General features: G+C 36.9%; 1 protein-coding gene across 1 annotated transcript; it reads right to left on the bottom strand.

Annotated features, from left to right (window-relative positions):
• Window positions 1-5,250: 5,250 nt before the first annotated feature.
• adrb2a (adrenoceptor beta 2, surface a) lies at window positions 5,251-10,107 on the bottom strand. The gene is made up of 2 exons (XM_004073527.5): window positions 9,936-10,107; window positions 5,251-9,676 (listed from the first exon to the last, which is right to left on the bottom strand). The coding sequence occupies exon 2, from the start codon at window positions 9,674-9,676 to the stop codon at window positions 8,429-8,431; it is 1,248 nt and encodes a 415-aa protein (XP_004073575.1). The 5' UTR covers window positions 9,936-10,107; the 3' UTR covers window positions 5,251-8,428.
• Between the last annotated feature and the right edge of the window lie 17,743 nt (window positions 10,108-27,850).

Raw genomic sequence — 27,850 nt, 5'->3', positions numbered from 1 at the left:
AGTTATATCTATTCACATATTTTCTCAAGTTGTGGCTTTTTTGCAGAAAACTGAAGACATCACACACACTCAATTAGTCGCACTCCTTAGACCCTTCTGCAGACTGCGTTGCCATGTCGCATTAGGCGTCCAGCTGACAAACATCTTTGTTCCACATGTCAGGGAATTCTTGTGGAAGACAACTGGGGTGTCAAAAGGATTAGGACACAGGGACCAGGGCTGACTACGCCTGCATGAGTCTGGCTATGAAGCCAGAAGACTGAGACATTCCACTCTTGCCAGGACCGATCAAAAACACAGCAGTCACACGTGTTTGCGTAACATTTTCATGATTTAAAAGCTGTGAGATTTTCATTTAATTTTTTAAAACAAACACTTTCTACTGGAACAACCTTGTTTACACACAACTTATAGGGAGAAGTGCCTTCTGACAGACCACAAATCTCTACTGGATGTCATTTTTTCCTTAAGCAATAACAAAAACACGGGCCCTTAATGTGAGGTTTCCATTTTACCACTTTTGCAGAGACCTATCCGGTACAACGGCGGGGCTGTTCGATGACGGATGAATTCTGTAGTCGATTCCAGCTGTTTGGATCTCAACACTACAACGCTCTGTTTCTCCAGAACTTGCTGAGCCTTGGAGAACTCTCAGACTTGAGCTCACAAAGTCAACGAAAGAGACTATAAGAGAGCCATCAATAAAGATAATTGTTAACCATTAAGAATACAATACACAGGAGCTGGCTAAGAGTACCATTGATTATTCACAGGCAAATTATGGTGCTTGCAGTTCTCAAAACGGGGCTATTAGACAGAGAATATAAAAGGCATATCTTAAAGAAGTATCATTACACTTCATCCCCTCTGGCCCATGTCAATGGGCCAGCTATTAGTGGAAGTGAAAGAAGTTGAAATAAGAGGCTGACAATTGAAGTAAACTGCAAGAACATTCACTGCTGACCGCAGGCAACCCATTATGTTAACCCATTGTGTTTGACCTCTTATAAAGGTTTAAAAAACACTTCCTTGACCTTTGTTAACAGCAGCAAAGAGGTCTTTTTTTAACACTACCAACTAATGTGTTCAGTCTGTTCTGTGCACCTGCTTGTACGTAATACAAGGAAAGCACAGTGGGCAGCCGAGCGATCCCTCTGCAATACTATGTAATAGATCAAACAGCTAAGACTGATTAGACAAAATAAACTAAAAGCCATTTTGAGATTTAAAAAAAAGTTGTTTTTTTTTATCAATTAAAGACCCACTCCAACGACAACTGTGTTTTATGTTTTTTTTGACATATTCTTACACTTTTCTGATGATGGAGGATATTTATTAAAAAAAAGAAGAAAGTTAAGATTAATAATAGTTTTCTGAGTATTTATTTATTCAAATTATTGTGAATCAGGACCAAACAAAAAAATGTCATGTAAAGAAGCTTGTAGTTGTTACGTAGCAGCTACACTGCGCAGGCCACAAGCTCCCTGCTTCCATTCTGATGCATCCACTTATAGATGACTAAATCCATGTACGTCTTTGTTTTCCTCATCCGAGCTGACATCTAACTCAGAACTGTGTGCATGGATAGCTCCAATATTACTCGACATTTTTGTTGCACTGCAAATGTTAAGTTGGGGCTATAAGCTAGCAGGAGAGAGGTAAACAACCACTACCATGACAAAGGTGGATAAAGGTGGAAAGATTTCATGTAATCCATGGACACCAGTGAAGATCACAGATCATTGTAGAAAAAAGGTTCAGCACTGTCTAGTGGGTCTAGATGACCCAACTCCCAATGTTAAAGTACCTATAGCACAAGGGTTACATAAATTAAAATATGATCAGAGTTGGATTTTAAGGTGGAAACTCTGCTGATAAAAATAGATACAAAAAACAGGAACTAATCTATGAAGGTGAGGATATCTGAGAGGAGGAACAAACAAATCAAAAGTTGATCTAAAACTGTGGCACAAAGGTTACAAAGAGGTAACAGCCTTTTCCATTGCAGGACTGCAAAAAGATTCAACAAAGGAAGTGGGGCTTGGGTAGAGAGTGGAGAAAATTGGTGCCCAAATCTCTGCAGAAGTCTTTGCTGCGTAATCACTTGACAGATTTCCCATAATCCATGCTGACAACAGGACACTGTTGCAAAGAGGAGTTTTCCTCACATGATGCACGGATAAATTTATTTGTATACGAAGCATATTTCTGTCTGCTGGCATTTTCTATTTACTCATCTTTAAAAGGTCTTTTAAACGTTTTGATCTGTTTCAGAATTGGCAAAAAGGATGCTTACAAGACAAAACAACAAATGTAGGAGTTTAAATCTCACAAATGTTATGCAAACTACTTTTTTCACAGGGCAAATTAGGCCAAAATTAGTATTTTTAAAGTCTTTCGTGGAGCTACAACAAATGCATGCCTGATCTCACATTCCTACATTTACACAGATCGGTGGATTAGGCGCTTTGGATGTCTCGTCCCTCCAAGACAGAACATTCAATGCAAAACCAACTAAAATTGATTTGTCGACCCCGTAAGTAAGGACTGAGATTTCTGAGATTAAACTGTAATAACAAACAAAAGGTTTCAGTTTTTACAGTAAAGCATGCATGAAAGGCACTGTGGAGACTTTAATAATGCCATGGAAAATTGATTACATATATTTGGTACATATTTAATCTGTTGGATCCGACTTTAATCAACAAATTTCCAAGGTTTGTTTTTACACAAATATTTTTCCCATGTTGTTTATGCAGAATATGGAAGATTCTCTGCCATGAAACAATAGCGGATCTGTTGAAATGTCAAACATTTTTATGGAAAAACAGTTGATTTTTTTGTATTGCGGCTTTAAAAATTCTAAAACCGGCCAACTGATGTTGCATCAGAACGTCCAGATAATTTAAATTCTGTTCGTTTACAACTAAAAAAAGGACATAAAAGAAAGTAAACAGTTGTGCAGGAGCAGGTAAACATGATTTGAATTGAAAGAAGTGATCTGAATTTTCTTAAAATAAAAATCTAATATCTGTAAACATTAATATGACAGTGGGGGAGTGATAAAGAGAATAAGAATGCGAGCATCCTACATTCACAAAGTTGATTTTATTTTTGACATTTCTTTGTCTACAATCCCAGCTTGGACAAGACAAAAAAACAACAACACACAAAGTATATTCTTCTTGCCAAAAGAAAAGAATCAAAATTGTTAAAAGCCATCATATGCTGATAGTTATAAGGGATCTGTCTCTGGTTTTAAACAGGCAGTGGAGGAATTCAATTCTCTACCCTTATAAAGCCAAAATGGGATATTGAAATGGAGGAAAGGAAAACACTGCAGAATAAATGGTTGTATTGAGCCAGTAAAGTACCTTATCTTCCACCAACAGCCGCCAAACATCTGAGGTCAAATTGCTGCATCTAAACCTATTACTAAAACTGCAAAATCCCAAACTTGTGACCTTTACGCTTGCCTCCTGGCATCGCTTCATTCATCTTTCAAAGTTTAAAATCTAAATAAGCATCTTCAAAGCCTTGAATGAACCTCCATCCATGCAGCACTTAAAGACTAAGGATGTACTGTTGTTACCACGACACCAATTTTACCCCTATTTTGTGAAGCAGTTGGGCCGTCATGCCTTCAAATCATTTCCTGAGACCTTACTGATTTTAGATTATTTTACTGTAGTCTTAAAAACACTTTTTGTACTGATGATTGAACAAACCAACGCAAATCATCTTCAGTGTTTCGAGCAGTTGATTTAAAACAAAAACATTTGAGTTTTATTAAAAAAACAAAAACAAAATTAATGCTAAGAGAATTGCTAACTAAAGTAGATAAACAAGTTTATAGTTGATTACTGTTCTTAAAGGATTTAAAACAGATTAGATATTGTTGATTACATCTTAAAACATTAAATATAGGCTTGAACTAAAATTGTGGGTGGACCACATCACAGTTACAGCTACTGAGTTACTGACTGATTTTGTTCAAGCCAACAATGATTCTAAATGTGTGGTTTAACAGTGTTAAGTTTGTCAAAATGTTTTTAAAAAAAAAGAGTTTCAACATGAATTTAACCGGATTTTTCTTTCAAAAGAGGCTTTATCAAATCTCAAAAATGAATAACTCCAATAATACTTTATGTGTTAACAGAAATGACTGAATGTCACCAGGATATCACTTTCATGCAAGGGAACTCGCAAATGCTTTCTTAGTTCTTCCTTTTCCTCTACTGAAAAAGAAAATCTAAAAAAACGAGATATGACTTTCCGATGTCAGCGGAGCCTCTAAATTTAATGCTTAAGTTTGATTTGGCTTTGTGGTCTGACACATTCGCACTTAAACTCAGTCTATCATACAGAGAGCTACCTGAAATGTCCTAGTCTGAAGGCATTTTTGGGTGTTTTTAAGAGAACACAAAGACTTGCCTTAAAAAGACAAAATGTTTCATGTTTCTTGGATTTATTCACAGCACTTTTGAAATAACATCTCAAAAGTGCAGTCTCAATATATTAATATTCAACCGTCGAAATTGTAGTAGTAGTCTGACTACTATGTGTAAGTTTATGTTCTTTTTATTCCTTAACATTAGACCACAAGTCTTTTTCTTAAATTCCACAGCTTACAAGTCTTTTTAATCTTTACTTTAAGGTGAATCAGAGTTGTACACAGCCAAAAACTGAATCTGAGGAAAGTAAAAAGCCTGAAAAACTGTCTTTATGTCTTGCAAGAATTTTTTTAAATTTGTTTTTGAACATTTCCTCCTACAACATATGTCTTAGTGACTATATTTTTTTATTAAAATGAGAACTTTTGGTAAGACACTTTTTATCACCCTATTGGCAAATATTTATGCTTATTTATAAAAACTCTGCTAATGGGGTAAGAATCTTTTACTTTTTTCTCAGAGACCTAGATTTGCAGAGTATTTTATTCCACACCTCTATTGTATTGTATTCTTTGTTTTTTTGTCAGAAAGTTCTCTTTTTGACAGAAAAAGGGGAACTATTTGACAGAAGTATGACATTATTAATTAATACAGAGGTGTAGTTAAAAAAAAGGACGAATGGAAACATTAGTTTTATCTTCCCCTTGTATCATTTAAATCACATACAGATGGTTTTCTCATATTTAAAGAATTTGAACTTCTCTCCATCTTCCTTTTAAAAGGACTACTCTGGGGAGATGACTGTACTGTACCACACGCTATAAGGGCAGCCATTAAAGACACATCAAAGGGACCATTACACACAACATGTACATAATTTATTTCAATAAAAATGTAACATACCACGCATACACTTGTTTTATTAATAAATACCACAGGGCACCACATTTCACAACAGGCTTCAAGACTTTAACAGTGACAACAACTTGTGCGAAAATAGCTTGCAAACATTTAGTAAACATTTCGGGGAGTGTTTCACTCCCACCATAAAAATGAAAGGTAACATGTGACAAGTTTGCTCTTTAATGTCTAATGATGAAATTTTGAACTTTATAGAAACATTGAAAAGATTTATATTGAAGCTTTGAGCAACATCCTGCCCTGAAATGAATTAAGTATGTTCTTTTTTTTTTTACTCATTTGTATGTTTTAGACCAGAAGGTTAATTAAACAAACCATTTTTTTTTAATTTTGTGAACTCAAAATGTTTTTCAGATTTTCTAAATCTCCTGAAAGTGCTATACAGTGCAAGTTTAGGTTCATTAAGATCATATTAACGTTTAATACGTCACCCAATTTGATACAGACACAAAACTATAAAATAACCTCTAAGACTCGCTTTTACTGTAACCCATAATTCTCCTTGGAGAGTACCTATTGTTTCAGAGTGCACAGAGCAGCATGTGCTCTGGAACAAGACATTGGAGAGAGAACTGAATGTGCACTGAAAGTCTGACATAAAACATCAGCTGTGCTTGGAATGGCAAAGTGCGTCAGCTCGATATTCAAAACGCACGTAGGTTTTCTTAAGCGCTGGAGAATGTGAAGGCTTACATTCTACAATTTACAGGGCTATTGATGAAACCTTTGTACGAACGTGTGGCGACTGAGGTGCAAAGAGAGTCTACTGCCAGGAGGGAGCAGTGTGGATGTGCAGTTCACAGCCAGATCACTTTGACAGAGAGGAGCATGCAGGTCCACCAACACAACACCAGACGTTAAAAGCAGACGTGCAAACACTTGCAGAGTGCTTGCAAAATTTACATTTTTTTATTTCAAACAAAAAGACTGGTGTGTTGGTAAATTAGTGCCTTTTTTTGTTTTGTTTTTTGAAGGAGATATGTACAAACTTGGTCTAATATCAGATTTGTGCTTTTGGCATGCTGTACAGTGGAAATGTTAAAATAAAAGTCTAAAAGAAACATTTCCTATGACATTCAACCTTGTACATTTACTTTGCTGTAAATCCGCAAAGAAGAAAAACAGAAAAAGATCAGCACACTGGAAAGCTTGTTTTTCACATGGCAAACATTGACGTATGATGACACTGTGTTTACGTCGACTCCTAAGGTCTGTGATAACAGCGCTCACCAAACCGTGCGATACAGTACATAAGAGGTTTCCTCTGGAGGAACAAAGTTCACAGCTTTGAAAGTGTCAGCAAATCTAACCCCGGTCAGAGGCGATGCTACATGCACAAAAATACAAGTCACTAACACAGATTTAGCCTGGCAGAGTCCCTGGTCCCCCTCCTGTCTTAGGAGCTACATTTAGTGTTCAGTCCCTTTGACAAGATCATACTTCTGCCAAACTCACTAAGGAAAGGTGCTGCAGCTACATCAACACTTTCCTTTACTCTTAATAGGCTTGCAATCGTGCCCTTTGTGCTAAGTGCTTATTGTCCACGATAGTCTTCCTTGAAGTTTTAAAGTGAATGACAAGAAAGAAAATCATTTTAGGTTGGTCCTCTGGATCCCTTTTATGATGATTCTTCAGCTAAACAGGAGATGTGTTTGTGTTTATTGGATCAGGGCTCAGCTGCCTTTTCTCCAGGCTGCACATTAAGGGGCATTTAAATAAGACTGACCAAAACTGACTGAAACGACTGAAGCCGAGGCACGTTTTTGCAGGCTCCCGTGTCTCTTGTCCAAATGGCACAATGATTACACACACAAGAAAAGAGATAGCCAGATAAAAACAATGAGTGTACTGAATACAAGCTTTGGATTTTTTCTTTTTTCTGTCTGGTTGCTGACTTCACCGTTATGGCTTGGTGCTAGAACTTTGTCATTTGGCTGCATTCACACCCTGTTTATGATTACGTGTTGTCTGTACCCTTGCACTATGAGGAAACAGCTTCTCTGGTTGCGGTAAACTGTGCACATACTGAAACATGGCAACTGCAAAATCTGATAAACAAACAAGGCTCATGCAGCTATGGGTCAACTATGGTTCAAATTTGTCGCACAGAAGAAAAAGAATCGTCGTTCTCACTGTTATTTGTAACAAAAAAGTGGTTTTAGATTTGCAACAAGTGGAAAATAGACATAGTTCAGGTATATGTAACAAGCCAAAAGAAATGTTTGAATTTATGAAAACGGTGAGCATTTCAGCCCAAGTTTTATATTATTGCACTTAGCGTTCCTCCCAAAAATTATAGGTATTTTACGGTTCGTTATCTGATAAAACAAGCTTTGATGTTTTATGATGGCATTAACCCAACAGCTACAGGCGTTCCTTAGGCTCAGCATTAGGATCTAGATTAGCCAGCCATATCTCTTGTGCTTTCTGCTGACAACATAAACTCCTTTAAACACAGTCTTGCACAGTAGAGCAGGACTGAGACGTGTTTTGCCTCACGCGTAGCCAATATAGCTCCCTGAAAAAAAGATTACAACTTAATAGATTCCTCAAGTGTTGTCGGAATGTAATTTTTGATGCAAAGACCAAGACTGGTTCAAAAATCCATTCTTTGCATTGGAAGAAAAATCGCATGGAAAATCTCAAATACAGTTTTATACCATACAAAAAACTGTGGCTTCCCTCCTCAAGAAAGAGCAAAAAATAAATAAAGCATGCCCTAAGGTTTTGGATGAAGCCTTATAATCTGCAAATGTACTATTCACACGCCATTTATTAGGCTCAACACACAGCTGAGACATCGCTCTCGTTTAACTCCAAAGGTAAGAATGTAAGCCGGTAAAGAAACTAACACTGTAAAGCCGTTAGGGAGGTAGATGTAGTCATCATGTAATAAAAAAAATACATTACAATATGTAGTCACTATGTTTAACTTAAAAAAAATGTTCCTCAGCTTGATGTGATCGTTGCAGGTTCTCTGAAACACTTTTGAAACACTGCCAGCCACTTTGACTGGCCTTACCTTAATCAGCGATTGAGAGAAAAGCCCTAAATGTTCATAAGTGTATAGGCTTTCATCTTTCTCTGTTGACTGAAGGGTCGGTGGTCCGTGCTTAAAGGGCAGTTGTGACAGTCGTTATACCTTTGTTGCAGTTTCCATTGGGGTCTATGGCTCTGTCCACACCACTGCCCACCCCTGCACCTTTTATCAGACAAGCCTCATTGGCATCACTGTCCTCCGAGTTGCACTTGCTCCTCCCTTGCTGCTCACTCTGCCAGCTGTGCCTGCTGTAGATGTATCCATTTGTTTGGCCTTGGTGGCTCAGATGGTTCCTCCTGATGCACAGGAGTTCCTTGAAAGCGTACCTGAACTCAGGACTCCGGCAGTAAATGACAGGGTTGAACATAGAGTTTGAATAGCCTATCCAGTTCAGAATCATAAATACGCTATAGTTGTTCACGTTCCATATGGACGCGATTACATTAAGGATGAAGAATGGTAGCCAGCAAAGAGTAAAGGTCCCCATTATGATACCCAAAGTTTTCAGGGCTTTGTGTTCACGCAAGTAAAACTTTGCCTTCTTTTGTCCACGGCCATTCTTGTCCTCCGAAGAATCTACATGAAAGCGTCCAACGCTTTGGTTAATCTTTTTTAGCTGCCTTTTGGCCGCCAGGAAAACACGGCTGTAGACAAAAACCATGATGATCAAAGGGATGTAGAAGGAGATGATGGAGGAGGTGATTCCATATTGTATGTTTGTGTGAAACTGGCAGCAGTCTGTTTTATTAAGACATTTCTCAGCTTCCGATGTATTGGATCTCCACACGTTCATATGAATGGGCGGGTAGGATGTCAAAGCAGCAATCACCCATATAAAGATGACCACAATTCGAGCTCTGCACTTTGTCAATAGTGACTGGTAGCGGAAGGGTGCAGTAATGGCCACGTAACGGTCAATAGCGATGACACAAAGGGTCCCGATGCTTGCAGTCACGCAGAGGACATCTGTGGCAGTCCAGAAGTCGCACCAGAATTTACCAAAGTGCCATTTAACGAAGATGATGTTTAAAGCACCAAAGGGAACCACAATGAGACCCATGACCAGGTCTGCACACGCCAGAGATGTGACGAAGCAGTTGGTGACAGTTTGGAGACGCTGAAAGCGAGCGATTGCTGTTATGACCAGGATGTTTCCAAAGACAATGCACAGCACCAGAAAAGACATTCCGATGCCCATCAGGATCATAGCCGTCTCACTGTGGCCTGTCTCGTTGAGGCCCATCTCGTTGTGGCCCGTCTCGTTGTTGGACAATGACGTAGTGCTCACATTCGAGTAGACTGGAGAGACTGTAACTCCCATCTGAAGAAATCACATGCAGAAAATCATCAGACACAGTAAAAAGAGGGGAAGTGCACAATTCAAACATGTATCTAACTTATGGGAACTAAATAAATGCAGCAATAATAAAGTTTAAAACATGAATGTTTGTATCTGAAACAAAAAAACAAGCAAAGCAACAAAAGATTAAAAAAAACACAGCAGAGGCACCAGCCATAACGACCTTTTTGGCTCCATGCTTTAAAAACAAGTTGAGTCAAGAAAGAGCAAAAATACCAACCTCGACAGGTCGTTGTTTTGCTCCCAGCCTCCCATAAAAATGTCAGAATGTCAGTGTTGAAATACTTCCTGTAAGACTGGCAAGGCTCACATGCCCCTGTACTTTTTGTTCGGGTTGAGCTCCAGTTGTCTCTCTACCAAGTCGTTCCGTTGAGCAGTGTTTCCTCTGATGTGTCTCAGAGTCCTTATAGCATGCAATGGTGACATCACAGTCAGAGCTCAGCCAATCAGCGCACTAGCCTGTGGAGGGTGCTGAGCGCTCACAGGAGTTTGAACACACTGTCCCAACAGCTGCTGCTGCAGGGCTGCATGAGACATACGGCAGCCAACACAGGCAAACATTTACATATTTAAAAAACCTGCAAATTTGTACTGAAATCTACGAGCTGTATTTCAGCTCGAGTCATAAAGTCTACTTCCTGTTATGCTATGTTCCTGTATGAGTTTACAGCTTCATGCTTGTGAATCTGTATCCAATTAAAACTAGTTAAAGCATTTTTTGAGCATTTGTAAGATCAGGCTGGATTCACAAGTGATCCAACTGGCAAGTGTAGCTCAGTGAATTTTGTCAAGATCTATTGAGTGGTTGGATTGGAGCTTTAACACACTTCTTGTCCTGACAAAACCTTTGAGTTTTGTAGGCTGCTCTTTTATATAAAAATCAGGACCTTCGCCAATACAAGAACATATGCTTACATTTTAACATCCAAAGGTCAAACTGTAAAAATGACCTCAGTGTTTTGGTACGTAAAAGGCGCAGTGATCTTCACAGCAAGAGCTAAAAGAAAGCCTTTGAGGATCAAGAACAAATTTGCACTTTTATGACCACATTTATTCCATACATGTGATCTATGCAAACTAAACCTCATTTATTCAAATTTCAACAATGCAATGATAGTTCTGCTTGGTTTGTGAATGCGTAAAAACACTTCACGGAAAGTCTTCAATGCTTATTGAATTCTTTTAAGTTAATATATCTCTTTTTAAAAATGATTCTGTAATAAAATGATCCAATACCCTCAATCCTAACCCTTTAACCTAATCTTTTGTGACACTTTTGTACTTCAGCCTTTTTTTAAAGTATTTTTTCTCGAAGGTGTATTAAATGTGCAAGTATCAATAAACGTGCACATTTTATTTATCCTTTTAGGTTACAGGTCTTAAAAGGTTTACAAACTACAGAAAAAGAAAACAACAAAGATTTTTGCAAATGTTTGAGACTGTTGTAATGTGTTTTTTACCGCTGATTTTTTGCTTAAAGATCACAAAGATTTTTGCTCAATTGCGCAAAATCTTGAATTGCATAATTTTCTTCTACGCACATTAGATAGATTAGAGCGTACGTGGTTTGGAAAAAATCCAAAGACAGTTCCACTCCTGAGATTAAATAGAGGATGCTTGACGTTTTTTGGATTATATACCTGCATTAACACCAACCATAGAAACCAAAACCTGGTGTTTCGTGGTGGATTTTCAAGGCATGACAAGATTAAAGATAAGAGATGCCATATGTCTGAGCCCTCATTTAGAAGAAATCCTTCATGGGAATACACTTTGACATTTATCAAGGTGTTTCATCTTTTTACAGTCACAAGGTGAACAATGAGATGACGTAAATGTGTGACCTAAATTACCATTGGCAAAGTGACCATTCTTATGGCATGGTCATCTTGCCTGTTTGTTAGTATATAGAAGAAATAAAGGAGCACTGTTATTTATTGGGTCAGGCTGAAATTCAGGCCATGTTCAGGATGCAAAACAAATCCACATTTGCACATCTCTTTCAACAAAATAAAAAAAATGTAGATCATTTGGTATTTTCAAAACTGCTTTTCTTTAAAGATTTGGTAAAAAAGGGCAACCTGCAGTTTTTTTGTTGATGTCATCATGAAATGAGTTATAACCATTGACTGTAAAAGAAAACTGCACCGGGCCAGTGTGACGTCATTCCTAGTAAATGGCTTACTTCGGCTCCAACCAAATGAAGTCACCATTTTTTTGCAAAACGAGACAACGTCAATAAGCAGCAATGGGTCCAAGTATGTCTGAATCATTGTTTCTATGGCAACCACTCTCATCAATCAGGACTAAACTTGCTGGAAGTCCAAAAGTAAACTTTGGGAGAATCTGTCAAACATTTTTAAATGTTCAATGTGGGGGCCAGAAGGCACTGCATACATTAATTGAAGCATCTGATTGGACAGTTTTTAACATGTACAACTTGCAATAAAGAAAAGGTTTCATGAAAAAAAAAACGGATTTGCAAAAATGTGTAAAAAAAAAGTTTTCAAAGAAAAATGATTATTTTGTCATATATAATAACTGTATGAAATCTGTTCATTTTGCAATAAAAGTCTGGAATTCTGGCTTCTTGAAACCAGTGGGTAATTCCTGTTTGGAAACTGAGGAGGGAGGAGTCTGATTTGAGCAGAGACCAGCTAGGGCAACATAAAGCAGAGGGATGAGAGCTGACTTGCTGTTCTCCATGTTGGCCACATGTTCAAAGGACTAAATAACTAAGCAGGTTTTCTTCCAATTGGACAATAGTTAGCAGCCTTATTTACATGGACTAAGTAAAGTGAGAGCTACTCTCCATCCACTGGAACAAAGGATAACCATTTAAAACTAATACAGCAATAGTATAGCTGCTCAAAAGTAGACGCTGCCTCAATGTAGTTGCCCTCAGATCTAACAAATATAAAATTCTTGCTAGCTGTGCAAACATTTTTAATTGATTAACTATAGCAACATTAATCTTTTATTGGCAAAGGCACCTTTTTTAATTTCCTAAAATTGCAGTCTTGCTTTAAACTAAGAGTTTAGATCATATGGGGAGGAGGATTATGGAGGAAGTAAGCATCTGAAAAGATCATAGATGACGCATGGTAAGGCCCCCTGGTCTTGCCTGCATGTTTTGAGTGTGTATGTGTCCATGGGCTTGAGTTTTATCTCCTGCAGGGGTCCAGCCAGCTTCTGCACAGCTGCTGACTCCACCCTCCTGCAGAGCTTATTGAGGCTGCCATTCTTCACCAATCGCCTGGCTGGGAGGGAAGCTTTAAAAGCTCCCAATAACCCCCTGCTCCAGTGGCAGCTGAAATCATGAGAGGATTTTTTTCTTCAGCCTGCCCCTGTTGTCTGCTTGGCCTTAGCCAGTGAAAGCCTCTGATTACCCTCTTAGTTTTATTCTGGCTTTGTCCTTTTGTCAAATTTAACCTAGTGGTCTTTGATTGCATTTTGAGTTTTGGAGACTGCATTTCTGTAAACGTTTACTTGCTTTACAGCCTAAAAGTTTAAGTCATTTCATCGCTTATTACGTCTTTGGTGTTTTGTTTGTTAGTTTCTTTGGTTTTTATGATGTGTCACCCGAATAAACGGCTGTGTGGCCAACTTTAACCTTGCACGTTTATTATTTTTTTCTTTATGGTACCTATTTTCTCCCTCCTTCCTGAAGAGGGACGTAACAAGCATGAAAAAAAGACTAACAAGTTTAAAAGTTTAGTCACCAACACTAGGCACCAACTACATTCATTCAAGACTCAAACGTTAACAGACAAACATACCGTTTTTTTTTGGGAGTCTCCTGTTAGGAAACGAGTCTAGCAGCATTTTTTTTTTAAGTAGTGTAATGACTAGTCTAGACTTTTCCACAGTAAGAAGAAAGCTTGATGTAGCTATTTCTCTGAAATCAAAGTAGTAGGTTTAGGGGCTGTCATCTGGACTTAGCCAAGTCCAGATGACAGCCCCTAAACCTACTACTATGATGGAATCAACCTGGATGAATGAGAGTCTTCATAGACAGTTCTCTGACGTGTCATCATAATAGAGCAAAAGCATTTTTTTTATTTCTTTATTTGCAACTGAGCTTGCAGACAAGCTTAGTTTCTGAAGGGAGATCGTTGCTGATCTCAAATGGCAAATAGATGGTGGTTTTCAGAGTGCCTTCAGTGCATGCAGAGACACCAGAAGCCGAGGGCCTCATCCATGTGCTCAACAATAAGCCCTCACAGAGCTCCTTATGACTGATGACGCATGAGAAATTGCTGTCGCTATATTTGAGTGCTCAAATCTCAATGCCGACCATTCACAAGAAAGTTACAAATGTTATTTAATGATTTAATTTGAAATAAAATCGCTCAAATTGCGATACACCGCCTCATGTTATCCTTTCTAATTCTGTTGCTTGCAGCCTTGCAGGTTTCCGCTCCCGACTAAGAAAATTCAGCGTTTGTGCGCATGTTGTTCTGCTGCACACCTCATTAGCAGCACAGGCGCACCATAGAAGAATCTTTTCCATTTAAACCCCACATGAGATGAAAATTCAGATACTGTCCTGACAGAACGCCGAGCATTTTGGTTTTCTAGGCCGATTCTGCTCACTTGAATTTTAGTGACCCACATAGCTTTTATCTACACCACGACACACATGTCAAACCCATCATGTGGAGCTTCACCACAGATAAGACTTGTGTTATCTGTGCTTTTAGACAACTTTCAGAGCTTGGTTTTCCATCCTGCAGTAGTATTGTGAAGATAGTAGAAAAATGCACTTTTTAAACACAGGAAACTGTATTTATAATATTTGTACAGGAGTCAAAAATGTCTGAAGATCTCAGCTTCAGAGAATAAAGCTTTATTGCACTAAATTTGATTATATTTGGTTTATAAATGCAATAAGCAAATGTAATTATCAACGAAAAGTAACATCTGTTCATCGTTTTGCTTTGGAAAGTGTGAATCTGCATGTTTTAAAAATCGCAACTGACTTCCTCAGAATGTGACATCTGTTTTCCTGTATCCTGTCACTCCCAAGCAGGGGCAGTTCACATGTGGTTAACCTTTTAACTGCCCCAGATGCAGGCTGCACACCTCCACATTGCTGAAATAAGTTCATCCCACTTTTCCCCGGGTCCTCTTGTGCCTGAAATGCTGCAATGTTGATCTAGTGAGGTAACACACTCCAACACTTCCTATCATTTCTGTCTTCAGGGTGACGGGCCTCCTGTGGGAAATAGAAAAATTTCAGGATGACACTGAGACAAGAAACGTCATGAAGAAAAAAATTAAACCAAAGGAGGTCATACCAGAATGATTTAGAGACCCACTACAATGAAAATGGTGTTTTTAACATGTTCTTGCGGCATTTTTCTGATGATGGAGGACGTGCATTAAGAAAATTCACTCAAAATTCAGTTTCTGAGTATTTCTTTATTCAAATTAATATGAATCAGCAGCAGATGGAAAAACAAGTTGAAAAAGATCCAATGTAGAAAAAGTGCTGGGCGGGCCACGAGCTCCCTGCTGCGCTACGTTCTAATGCATCCACTTGTAGACGACCAGATTCATGTACGTCTTTGTCTTCCTCATCTGAACAGGCAAAAAAATTTGTGGCTGGATAGCTCCAATATTGCCTGACAATTTTGTTGCACCCGCATGTTAGGCAGGGGTTTTGAGGGGCTGCAAGCTAGTGGGAGAAAGTGTAAACAAAGGGATGATGGGAATTACTCTGTGCCAAAAATCCTGGCAACAGCTCAGAGATGAATTTCTGAATAACTCCTTCTACTCTTCAGTCATTTAATAGAAAAATATATATATATTTTTCATTTTGGATAAAACTCTGAAATCCTGTTAAATAGACCACTGGGAAGGCTTTGAAATTAGATGATTGGAGTGGAACTTTAACGCTTAAAAATCTGACACTGGCGTCATCTGGGCATTAAAATACTTTCCTCTTTCGCATCTGTGCCAAGACATACTCAGAAACCAGGCTTAATAAGTTGTTGCTTTCTTTTTCTTTTTTAAAACGTTTTAAAGGCAGATAAAAATAAAATATATAAGATGTTAGTAATACAATTGTGACTATAAGTCAAAATTTAACAGGAAAAAAGAAAGTTGGTTGAACTTTTAACATTTTAATTTTATTTAAAAACCAAATAAAAATAATACTGTCTTAAATGTGTGATTGATTAGTTTCCAATACCTTTTATCATGCTCCCACGTCAGGAATTATTTACCTTGTAAATCATGCCCTTATCTAATTCAATAGAACAATGAAAATGAATTGATCTAGAGCGCAGACATTTAATTGGTTTCATGGTAGACACCCTTGGGGAAATGTGGGTGAATTCCCAGCAACAACAAACAAGTCTTTGGCCATCATAAAAAAAAAAGAAAGAAAAAAATCAAAGCTGTTTTCGATTGAGCGCAGAAATAGTGGGAAAGTATACCCTTGTTGCTTGTGGAAAGTATCCAGGCTGCTGCTTCGCACAGTTCACAAAAAAAAAAAAAAAAAAAAAAAAAAACTACAGCAGTAGGACAAAATCTGTTTAGCCCATTTTAAATGGAACAGACCATATATAGGTTAAGACGCTGCTGAATTAGTGCGAGGCACTCAGTTTTGTCTAAAGAGTTCAGACAGAGGAAAGGGTTGTAAAAACACTTTACTGCTCCATTCAACAACTTCTGGCCTGTGGCGAGCAGATAGAGCTCCAAAGATAAATAACAACATTCCCAAAGGGGTCAGACCTGTGCGACGCAAACATTATAGAATACTGACATGTTCTGCACATATAAACACATGCCTCTGTGTTACAGCTAGTAAATGTGAGTGCGCCGCACTTTGTTTTCTTCTCATACACGACAGTAGAGTTTCTGTGAATATCATTAAAGTTCTTGCCCAACGGGTGGGTAGAAAACACTGCTCATCCTGTTTTTGTTTTGTTTTGGTTGGCAGAGCAAAGAATCTAAGCAAAGAAGCAGAGCCAGTTAACTGGAAATTGCTCAATATTCCATTGGGATCTCCTTCTTTGCTGAAAGCAGAAGCTAGAGGATAGTTGTTCGTAGTGTAGGTGCAGCAGGTTCTCCTAACTGCTAAGTTATTTAAAACTTCAAATGTCCTTTTTTTTGAGTAGAAATTCAGAACTATCGTCCCTCCTAAAAGGCTTTGTCTCAAGAGACTTCGCAGAGAAGATAACTCTTTATGTCTAAACCTGCGTGTGCAGGCAGGTTCTTTTTGTTATACCACGGACCGTTTCAGAGATCAACGCATGTCAGGTCAGGAAAATTTACCCTCGGTCATGGATGTGGAATTGACTGATACAATCAGGGCAACTCAGGCAGTGCGAGACATGTAGTCAGGAACCATGTCAGACACTTTTTCAGATGAAATTGCTGTGATGATTTCTACCTGCTGAGCCAGGTGAAACTAACATCAAGCTACTGTCAAGGAAGCAGTGTCAAAAGCTGAAGCTGAAGGACTGCCAGTTACTTTTCCAGCCTATATCTAAATATACACTCTGAACTATGAATATAATTGTGTGCTAAAGCTGACAAAAATTTAGAAGGAATTTAAAAAATGGAACAGCTGTGAAAGAAGCTGTTGAAATGTATTCCCAACTGAGGAAAACAGACTCTTGCAGGAGTCAAACTCTTATCTGATTTATTGGTCTGAATGCACAGTGAAAAAGCAAAGCAAGACACTTGTTTGTCAGAGTTAGAAGCTGTATGTCAGGGAAGACCTTGTGACCAATTTATTTAAGCCACTTTCAGCATTTGAAGTCAGTTCTGTTTGCTGGTAGAACCGCAGAGTTAATAGATTGGAGTGGGTAGTTGGAAAATTATGAATGGCTGTCTTAAAAGGTGGAAGCAAAAAGCTGCTGCGCTGTCTTTGTATGGATTTAATTAGTGTGCAGCAGTCAGAAAACATGAGAGAAACAAATTCTAAACCACTCATTTTAGAAAAGAAAAAGGAAATTGAAAACCTAAATCCTCTGTTCTTGCCTAATTCTAAAATTGCTTTTAAATAAACATATGAATAAATGAACAGGCAGCATTTCCTCCCATAAAAGACTGAAAGGCAATGATTGGGGATGAGCTCTTGAGCTGCTCAGACTACCATAGTTGTTATTGCATTTTGGTATTCTTTAAATAAATAATTACTTTATCATCCCTTGCCTTAATTAATTTCTTTCTTCCAGATTTTTTTCGTTAAATATTTGATTCTGAGATACCTCCCATTAAAAATAGTCAATTTACAACTGTCGTGATTTAAGCAGATCCATTGTTTTGCTTAACAAATGTGTCACACAGCGCCTTTTTCTGCAAGAATTCACAGATCTGCATAGCTGAATAACTAGAAATTGTTTGGATCCAGAAAATTCCAGCCCTTTGGTCCCTTCATATCTGCAGATTATTGTTCAAATAAACAGACTGCAGGCAGAAATCTTTTTTTTTCCACTTAAGAAAGCAGCCTCATCCTTCAAACAGCTCCCTGGGTGTTCTGAGCCACATTCAAAGCAGTGTAGGAGTGATGAATTTCTTTTCAAAGTACCATTTGACCTTTTTCCTGTCAGCGGTGAGTGATCAGAACTACTGGTTTGTTTCTTAAAGTCACAATGTGGCAGAAATATGTGAAAAAACATTGGATGAAACATCTGTTTCTGTCCTTCAAAGCCATGCCTTACATGGACACATTGACAGTCTCATGCCAAAATAAGAAAATGACCCAAAAACTAACATTTTTAAATTTTAGCCAACATAGTATTGTTTTACTTTGTTTTTTGTCTGTGAGCATTTATTACAACTAGTTGGAGTATGGAATTATACAAAAATAAAATCAAGGAGCAGAAAAGAACTAAAAAAAATTCTCAAAATCAAACTGAAAAGGTTTTTTTTATTTTTTTATGTTTTTGGTTTAATATTGAGAAGAGATTTTCTGAAAACGAGTTTAATAATAAAAAAGAGAAAATGTCAATAATATAAAAGTTTTTTTCCATCAGCCATTTTCTTAACAGCTAAATTTCATGTTAATTATTTTTTTGATCACCTCACACACATCTCTAAATAAGAATGAGATACAAAAACAAGCCACAAAAAAACAGATTTTTCTTTTCTGACTAGTTATATTTACTCAATTACATCTACCTAAACTAAACTTTTCGAAACATTTATAAAAAAAATGGACTTCTTAAGAGTAACTTCAGAGCACTGAGGATAACTGGTCGCTTCTCTTTCTCAGTTTCAATAGACTGTGGTTAGTTTTTCTTCCATTTATTCTAAAGATGCATCAGTATCAGCAGATCTTTACACACAAGGGTCATTTTTTTTAAAATCATAAATATATATGTTTTTTCAATAAGGTTCAGCTTTCACTGAACTTTGATTAAATGCATCAGAACGCCTGCAACATTTTTTGAAACATCAGAGACTTGTCCTTTGCAGTTTGTGAGAAAGTAATTATGTGGGGTTGGTTAGATTCAAATTAATCTATGCCAAAAAAAGAAATGTTTTAATTATTAAATAAGAAATTTGGTTTATTTGAAACAGGAAAACAAAGTTAGAAATTTCGACAAACTGAATTTCAGCAAAACAAGTCAGCAATTTCAAATAAGATGTTATTCTAAGGCAGGAAAGAGACAGAAATATATACATTTATTATTTTGCTGAATCAAACCCTAACAGCACAGCATCATGATTAAACAATTTATTGCAGCAATAAAAACACAAGTTGTATTTTTTTTCCTCTCTTGACCAATTTCCCTTTTATCAGAGGTTAATCTGTACCAGACTGTTGTCCAAAATCAACCCGTGTACAATTCTCTGCTTTTCTGCATAGCAATGGCTATGATTTTTTTTAATTATTCATCATATAGGTTTTTATTAAAAAAATAATTTTGACAAAGCCTTCAAAATTGCTATTGCTGTGAGGAGTTTAGTAGCTAGCAAAGTAAGTTGTAGGTATTTCTAAAATGTGAAGAGTTGTGAGGAAAAGGCCAACAAACATAAGAAACAGTTCTTATAGCCATAAGAAAGCAATTGTTTTGTAAGGGTTTCACAGTTTGCATTTATCAAAGATTTCTCTACCTTCGGGAGTGCAGATTTATATTTATTTCCAATTTGGATCACAACCGTTAGTTGTATGTCACATTCAGCTCACATAATATCTTCTCTTAAATATCCGTGAATTAAAAAAAGCTAAAGCTTTTCAGCTCAATATGTTTAAAAAATGCAGTATTTTCTGAATTCTGTATATAAGTATGTATACAATGAAAAGTGTTTTGTTAATTTAATATTGTGGGATTATTTGACTGACATACAACATTGTGCTGACAAGCTGCAGTTTTAGCTTGACCACAGATACATGGGCTTTTTTTCTTTTTTAACACTATATGGAATTTGAAACCAGCATATCAGCAAGGCAGCAGTGTGATGCTTATCTTTCTGCAACATTCGTGATGACCTTACCAACAGGCTAAAACCTGCGGTGCTGAAAACACCGGAGTCTTCCTTAAACTGAGACGACCAGAAACTGGAGGCAAAATGTCACATTCTCATATTTATGTCCTGATTGTGTTTGATCTTATGACTTTCGATTGCGTTTGGTGAAATGAACAATGATCTCTCTGTGTTCATCAGAAAAATCAGTGTATTTGTTTTTTTAAATTTGTAGATTTAAAATAAATTTTGACTACAAGAAGTGTCTTTGGTTGCTTTATTCCTAGAACCATACAATGCCTTTTTAAAAATAATTAAAAAATAGTAATGTGTTTTTGTTCATTGATATGGGGCATAAAAATGGGATGCAATGCTATTCAAATATGGCAATAATTTTTTCTGCTTGTACATTTCTTAACACATTTTTTTAGAGGTTAGTACTTATAAATACTAAATTTAAGTTTAACCTCTGAAACTCAAATCCCCAATCTTTAGTCAACAATGAACGTTTAGAGCTGCTGGGTTCTGGATTCCTAAGACACTGAATCATAAAAGTTCACATTCAGACCCCCAGGCAAGGCAATAAACCCAACCTGCATGCCTTTGAACCCTGTGAGGAATCTGGAACTGCCAGAGAAAACTATGGAACTTAGAGCCTCCTGTCCGAACTTAAGCACAGTTTCACTCAAATCAATCGGTTAGAGAAAGTAAATGCTGATCCCATTAAATAAATAACTAAATAATGAAGTACATGTGAGAGCTAAATCCCACCTTCAACAATCTTTAGTGGCCATTTTTGAGCAACTATCGGTCTACAAGTGTGGAGTAAGGCAGATTATTCACAAGTAATTGTTATTTACACTTCAAGACACTTGCCAATTACGAGACCAGCTGTCAAAAGTGTGGCTAAGATTAAAACACCATGCAGGAAAATGATCCTGATCCCAATCATACAAACAAATCAGGACTATTCAATTATGAACAATTCACAATTCATTTTCTGTGTTTTAGATACAATCCAGACTGACATGACTTTCAGTTTTGGTTATTGGGGTCATGACGTTTTGCATAAATTAGTGCACAAAATGTTTTAGACACTAAAAAAAAGCATGGTTATACCAGAACTGACAAGCAATTGATTGCATTTATCAAAGTAAATTCATCTTTTTCATAGCTGAAAGCTCTCCGTTTACACTCTCTCCTGCTAGCTTACTTCCCCTCACTCCCCCAACATAACATTAGCGGTAAAACGATGATGGAGAGCAACATCGGAATCATCCAGCTGTACAGCTTTGAGCCAGATGCCAGCTCAGATGAGGAAAAAATAGACGCTCATGGATATATTGATCTGCAAGTGGATGCATCAGAATGGAGCGGAACAAGAAGCTTGTGGTCCACCTGGTGTATTTTCTACGTCACAAAAACGCTCCTTTTCAAATGCCATTTTTTTCCTCTGCTTTAGATTTCCAAAGATTTTAGTAAAGAAATACCCAGAAATGCAATTTTTAGCTTTTCTTTATGTGCCTCCATCATCAGAAGCAATTACACAAGAATACGTTAAAACCACAAAAACTTTTTGTCTTCCAACCCTTGTGCTATCCTAGGCACTTTAACATTGGGAGTTGGGTCATCTAGACCCACTAGACAGTGCTCTGAACCTTTTTTCTTCAATGATTTCTGATCTTCACTGGTGTCCATGATTACATGAAATCTTTCCACCTTTATCCACCTTTGTCATGGTAGGGAGTACACGTCAATGCAAGGATGGGGTCATACAATAAAAGCACAAGGGTTAAAGCTGTCACAGCTCTTTGGTAGCACTGATATATCCACACACAATTAACTTTTTGGAATGCTTAAATTGACATTTCTTTACTACCCATTATTATATATATTTTTCAAATGGTTTAATTTTTCAAACGTATATTCTTCATGTCAAAGGTTTTAAGAGCCCCAATTTTCTTCAAGTTTCATTAAGAAATATTTTTGTTTTGGTCTAAAAATAAGTTTCAGTCGGTAGAAATGTGCAGTCCTTAACAAATAAAGAAGCTACAAAATAATACAATTTTCAGTTTCATAAAACAGGAGAACGTGAAAGTGTTCCACAGTGGAGAAGCATCCAAAACAAAGAATGTACCACCACACATTTTTGATGCCACACGATACCCACTGGTATGTGCCTCATTAGTCAGGGGGTGCATCTACCAGAAAGATAGTGGCTCCAAACACAAGTTCATGTCTGAAATACCTTCAGAAAAACAAAAACAAGATGGTGTGATATGGTTTAACAAATTGACTGTTTGAAATTTAGTCTGCTCTGTTAGAGCCTTGTAAAAAGGATGTTCTATATTATTATTGTTCTATTATATTTTGTAAATGTTTACTAAAGTTCAGATGAAGGAGAATCATGAAATTGTTCATCTTAAAGTGGTAATAAATGACTGTCTTAGTTTTTTTTGCTTTTGTATTTTGCTTGACTGTCAGTTACACTTTTATCCTTATAGTACATCAGGCCACAGACTGGGAAACCAGCTTGCATGAGCAGGATCCTTGACCCCAGCTCTGCAGGTCAAAAACGTCTCACTACCTTTGAGGATATTATTTAGCCGCCAATAAAAGGCTATCTTTGCTCTGTAATGGGGAAAAATGGACCTCATCTGCTCTACCAATGATGACCCTGTGTGTTATCTTGACCCTGAGAAAGATGGGTCTAGCTTGCAGGATGAGGGTCATTAAAGGTCATTATGACACTAATGACTTTAATGCACAGTGACACAGCCTTGAAAAAAAATCACAGATTAATCTGGACCACACATGTACTGTTATGTCACAAGCACAACCATTTTTAAAAATAAATTTTTAAATAGTGTTCCACAAAAACATATTTATGCCACATTGTGAATAACTGAACACACCTGATGCAGGTAATCAGCTGCAAGCAGAGCAGGGAGTGCTGAAAAACAGGCAGAGTGGTAGATCTTAAGGACAAGGGTTGAGAATCCCAGATTTTGGGGTTTGATGCCATGTTTCAGTCATAGTTTTTCATTTTTTGCACACAGTTTGAGCTTGATTCATGTTGATTTTAAATGTGGCAAAATAAATTATCCAGTCTAAATTATTTTTTTGTATGGGATTAATTATTGATTTTAGTAAAAACCTGTTGACTGCACAGGAAAAAAGACAAAAAAACATAAAACAAATGCAATCACCTGGCCTTATCATATTTGATGGACAAACATTTTATTTTATTTTTAATCCTGTCAGACTAATCCATATGAAATGATCTCAACAAGACTTAAAAAAATCTTGACAGTTAGGTGCTGACGGCCAAACACTGTTAGATTTTATTTGATGTTATTGATGGAAATGATGAAATCTTGATTTTTCTGTTAGGATGCCAATCCATTGACAAGGGCAGTAAATCTTCTGACTCTAGTCAATAACAACAAGTACCTGCAATCAATGTTGTAGGCATGGCCTTTACATGAAGCTGTAGAAAAAGCCATGATCATTTTGTAGCACATGTAAACTCATTGCTTTGGCATGGACGTTCCTTTAAACAAAAAAAAGGTTATAAAACAAATTTGTAATATTTTAAATTATCAGAAATGTACCAAATTAGCAAAGTGACAAAAAAAAAGGAAAAAAAAGGGGGGGGGGCAATCACAAAAATGCATGTTGGCGATTAATTAATTACATTAAACTGCACAACAGTGACTTTGCCTGGAATACGCTGCAGAAAGACTGGAAACTGACTTAACTGGTATCTTTAAATGTTTTTAAGAACAAGCTCAAAGCATCAGTGACTGAAACAATAATGTGCAACTGCTTTTTATGATGTATGTGGTTTTAATAATGTTTGTTTTAATGTATTTTTTATATAGAAATGTGCTGCGTCTTGGCCATAACTCCCTTGGAAAAGAGGTTTTTAATTTCAATGGGACTTTCCTGGTTAAATAAAGGTTAAATAAAAAAAATGCTATTTATAGCACATTGAAACTAACGTGTAGCACTTTTTAGGAGCTTTCTTTGTAGCCTGTTACAGAAGTCTGATTAAAGATTATAACAATTACTGTGTTCAACCCGATTTCCAACACCTTGAGACGAAAGGAATATTCATACCTACTGGTGATTAAATAAGCCAAAGAAGATGAGACAAAGATTCCAGAAATTTGAACTTGAAAGTCACACAAAGACTAACACTTAAGAGTTAACCAAGAAAAATGAATTAAAACATGGTGTTATGTACTCGCTACTATGAATCTCTGATGCCGTTCATAGGATTCTGAGTGGCAAGAATGCAGCAGGATGGCGTGTTGCCCTTAAACTTTACTCCAACTATCTAAACAATCCTCAGAAAAGGGCTGCTTGATGATGAAAAATATTTTTTTGAGCCCATCAAAGAAAATTTCCCAAATAACGGGCAAATTGGAGTTTAAAGATTAAAACAGCCGATTTAAAAAAATTTAAAAAAAAAAATAAATTACTGGCACGACTAAACATCGTAATGATTTGAAACCAGACTTTTTAACATGAAATGTAATAAAAATGTGTATATTTTTTGCAATTTACCTCCAGTTGACATTTAAAGAACTGCAACATTTGGTACTTCCTGGTGTGCTACAAATTCAGGAATGGAAGGTTGGGGCTTGTGTGAAACAAAAAATAGCTGCAGGGACTACCAAAGAAAACTGGGTATGAGCACAGGGAAGGGTTGACACCATTGAATCACAAACTTTAATAAAAACTAACCAAAAAAAAAAACACACACACACACACACACAATCCTCAAACTGAACTAGAAAGGTTTACAATTTATTGTTTGGCATGTGAGGACTTGTATGATTGCTAATTACCGGTAAGTTAGATCACATCAAAGAAAAACTACATACCAGTGCAGGATATTTTTGATTGATTATATTAAAGCAGTATTCTTCAGTATTTGCCTGTACTTACAAGTCCTAAGAACTGGTAGATTAACAATAAAATAATCAATATAACCATTGACAGATGATCTGCGTGGCAAACGTGAAAAAAAGTGACAGTAACTTTGGGCTGCAGAACAACACCAGTAAGGCGTGCTTTTGAACTTTGCATTCACTTCCTCTTCTCTCTCAGTGAACATGTTGTACTATTTTAGACCACAAATGAGTTTTGTGATATCCTGCATGGACTTCTGTTTAGTGAAACCATGTAAATAATGTTGTGCCTGCCTACAGAAAGCTAAAAGCTATTTGGAGGAACAGTAGGAAGACTTCAAGCTGATTTTGTACATTTTTCATTGTTGAGATCAACAGGCATTTGCTGTTAGGAAAAATAAAAGGTTCACTAAGAAGACATTTAAGTGCAAACCTGAGCACTTTAAACATCTCCAAATCGAAATGAGAAAGTGAGTTCACCAAGAAGTTTAAAGGAAAGACAACATTTATTTTAAAAGACATTCAATTCTACGCAAAAAGCGAAGGAAAAAAAATTAGGACACTTTATCCCCAAAAATTTTGACTTGTACTGCCTCCCTCACACCTGTAAATTTAAAAAGTAATGTCTTAAATTAAAAAAATTAAGAAATAAAATAAATAAATAAATGACAATTTTTTTGTCATTGAAAACGTGCATTGAACTACTTCCTGGTCCTGCAAAGCATGCTCATTAACATCGTTCGATACAATGAATTTGCCCATGACGTGCAAACAGTTCCTTAGAATTTTACTAAATGAGTTAGCATTACAGAGATTCCATTTGTCAATTACTATTGACCTTCTTTTAACACTGATTTATACCATGGTTCGGATGAATTCTGGATTCTGAATGGCTGCTGGGTGTGGATTAAAAAGTTATAATCCACACCGATAATGCACGCCTAAAAAAGAAGGATCGGTCACATAGCTTAAATGTTCTGCGCTGCGCTGGCTACTAAAAAACTGAACTGATGCTTTATTAACCTCTCGTGACAATTAGCTTTCCTTAACCACTGTAGTCCAAGACAGTATGATTGACAAACAGTCTAGCAGACTAATTACATACTATCAGTGCTATCAGTTATTCGGCCGAAAAAGGCTACCAAGGTGAGTCATTTAAAGTAAGTGCAGATTTAGAAATGAATTTAAAGTTTATTTATTCTGCACTTTAATGCCAATGGAAAATGTTAAATTAGGCTACACAAGTTGAAAATTCAAAATAGAATTTGGGTTGTGACCTCTTTTAGTTCCTCTTTCATTAATGCACACAGTGTCCTCTGCAATGTAGCTGCAAATGAGTCAGCCTGCTGGAGGTTTCCTGATGTTAATCAACCCATGTTTGGTTGAACCATTTAAATTAATGTCGCCAAGGCAAAAAAAAAAAAAAGTATTTGTAGGAATAACAGGAAGGATGCAAGCATGACTGGTTAGAGTTCTGTTTTTTTGAGAATCGGGAAGTCTGCGTCTGTATCAGAAAAGATAATCATTCTGCCTAAATTGAGGAATTGAAGCATCACCCTGAGCAGCCTCTGTATACGGATCGTTATAGTTGAAAAAAATGATTTGCAAATCACAATACAATATTGTCTCACTCCATTCATATAAATAAATTTTTTTTTTTTAACTTAAATCTGTCAAAAACTGTTAATTCACAAGGGAATGGAGGAATGCATATCAGACAAGGCATCAAAACTGTTGCAATACTTGCTCATTTCTTTTCTGGAGGTAGAGAATGAACACCTCTTGCTTAAACTGTGATTATTAATTTACACTGGCAGCACTTCAACCCTTATTTTACATTCCTGTTGGTTTTCTCTGCTACATACACAAACTAATATCATATTAAAAGGAGCAGGATCTAAACAGTGTGATTACATATAGGTTTACTAAAACAATTTTTAAATACCTTTAGCAATAATTATCGTCTTCTTTGAGACATGATGAAAGTCATTTAGCAAAGTTCAGATATACAGGTCCCTCAAGATGTCACAGTGGCTGATTCATTTTGGATTTATGCAGCAATTATCTGGTTTGAAAATCAAGCCATCAGGTCTACTCGTTTCCAATGGACAATGTGTTGCATTAACCTTGTTCAGTTGACTTATAGTCATTCACCCTTTAAATTGCAGGTGCTGACACAGGCTACGATATGATGTGTGTCTCCCTTATGATTTGAGATAACAAAAATCTATTTTGTGCAAAGAGATACCCTTCTGCAAGTACAGTGGACAAGGCCAAACAAACTGAGCTCCAACTGATTACGCCACAGAATTCTATACACCGTTTTTCAGTACCTCTGACCCTGTTCCTGCATATGTTGAAACCATGGGGGCACAAGGAAGAGAGCAGCTTTTTGGTTTTGTCATGCTGTCAATACATCTGTGTGAGCCACGACTTCCATACAGGCCAAACCATGAATCACATGCCTTGGCCTTTAGTCGGTTACACAACTCATCTCTTCTCATTACCGACTCTACTTCATGAGTTGCACCTGTCAGGGACTAGCTGAAGGATTGATCTTAATCCAGACTGACAACCTTACAAATGAGTTGCTTTTGGTTAATGAGCAGAAGTGATCAAATAGAAAATCCCTACTCTGGACATTAGACAACCCATTAGAACGTGGAGCTTTTTTAAGGCTGTGTGTACACTGGTGCTCTAACGTCTAAAAAGGCTACAGCAATCACTTAAAATGTAACATAAATGCTGGCCATGAACACAGTTTTTATTTTAAAAATAAACGTGAAAA

The sequence above is a fragment of the Oryzias latipes genome, chromosome 10 (genome assembly GCF_053564925.1).
Source record: "Oryzias latipes strain Hd-rR chromosome 10, Olatipes_Hd-rR_3.1".
NCBI classification, from domain to species: Eukaryota; Metazoa; Chordata; class Actinopteri; order Beloniformes; family Adrianichthyidae; genus Oryzias; species Oryzias latipes.
This window is presented reverse-complemented; position numbering and strand designations above follow the sequence as displayed.

Coding starts and splice junctions, on each gene's coding strand:
- adrb2a (XM_004073527.5), bottom strand. CDS start 9,676: ATGGGAGTTACAGTCTCTCCAGTCTACTCGAATGTGAGCACTACGTCA.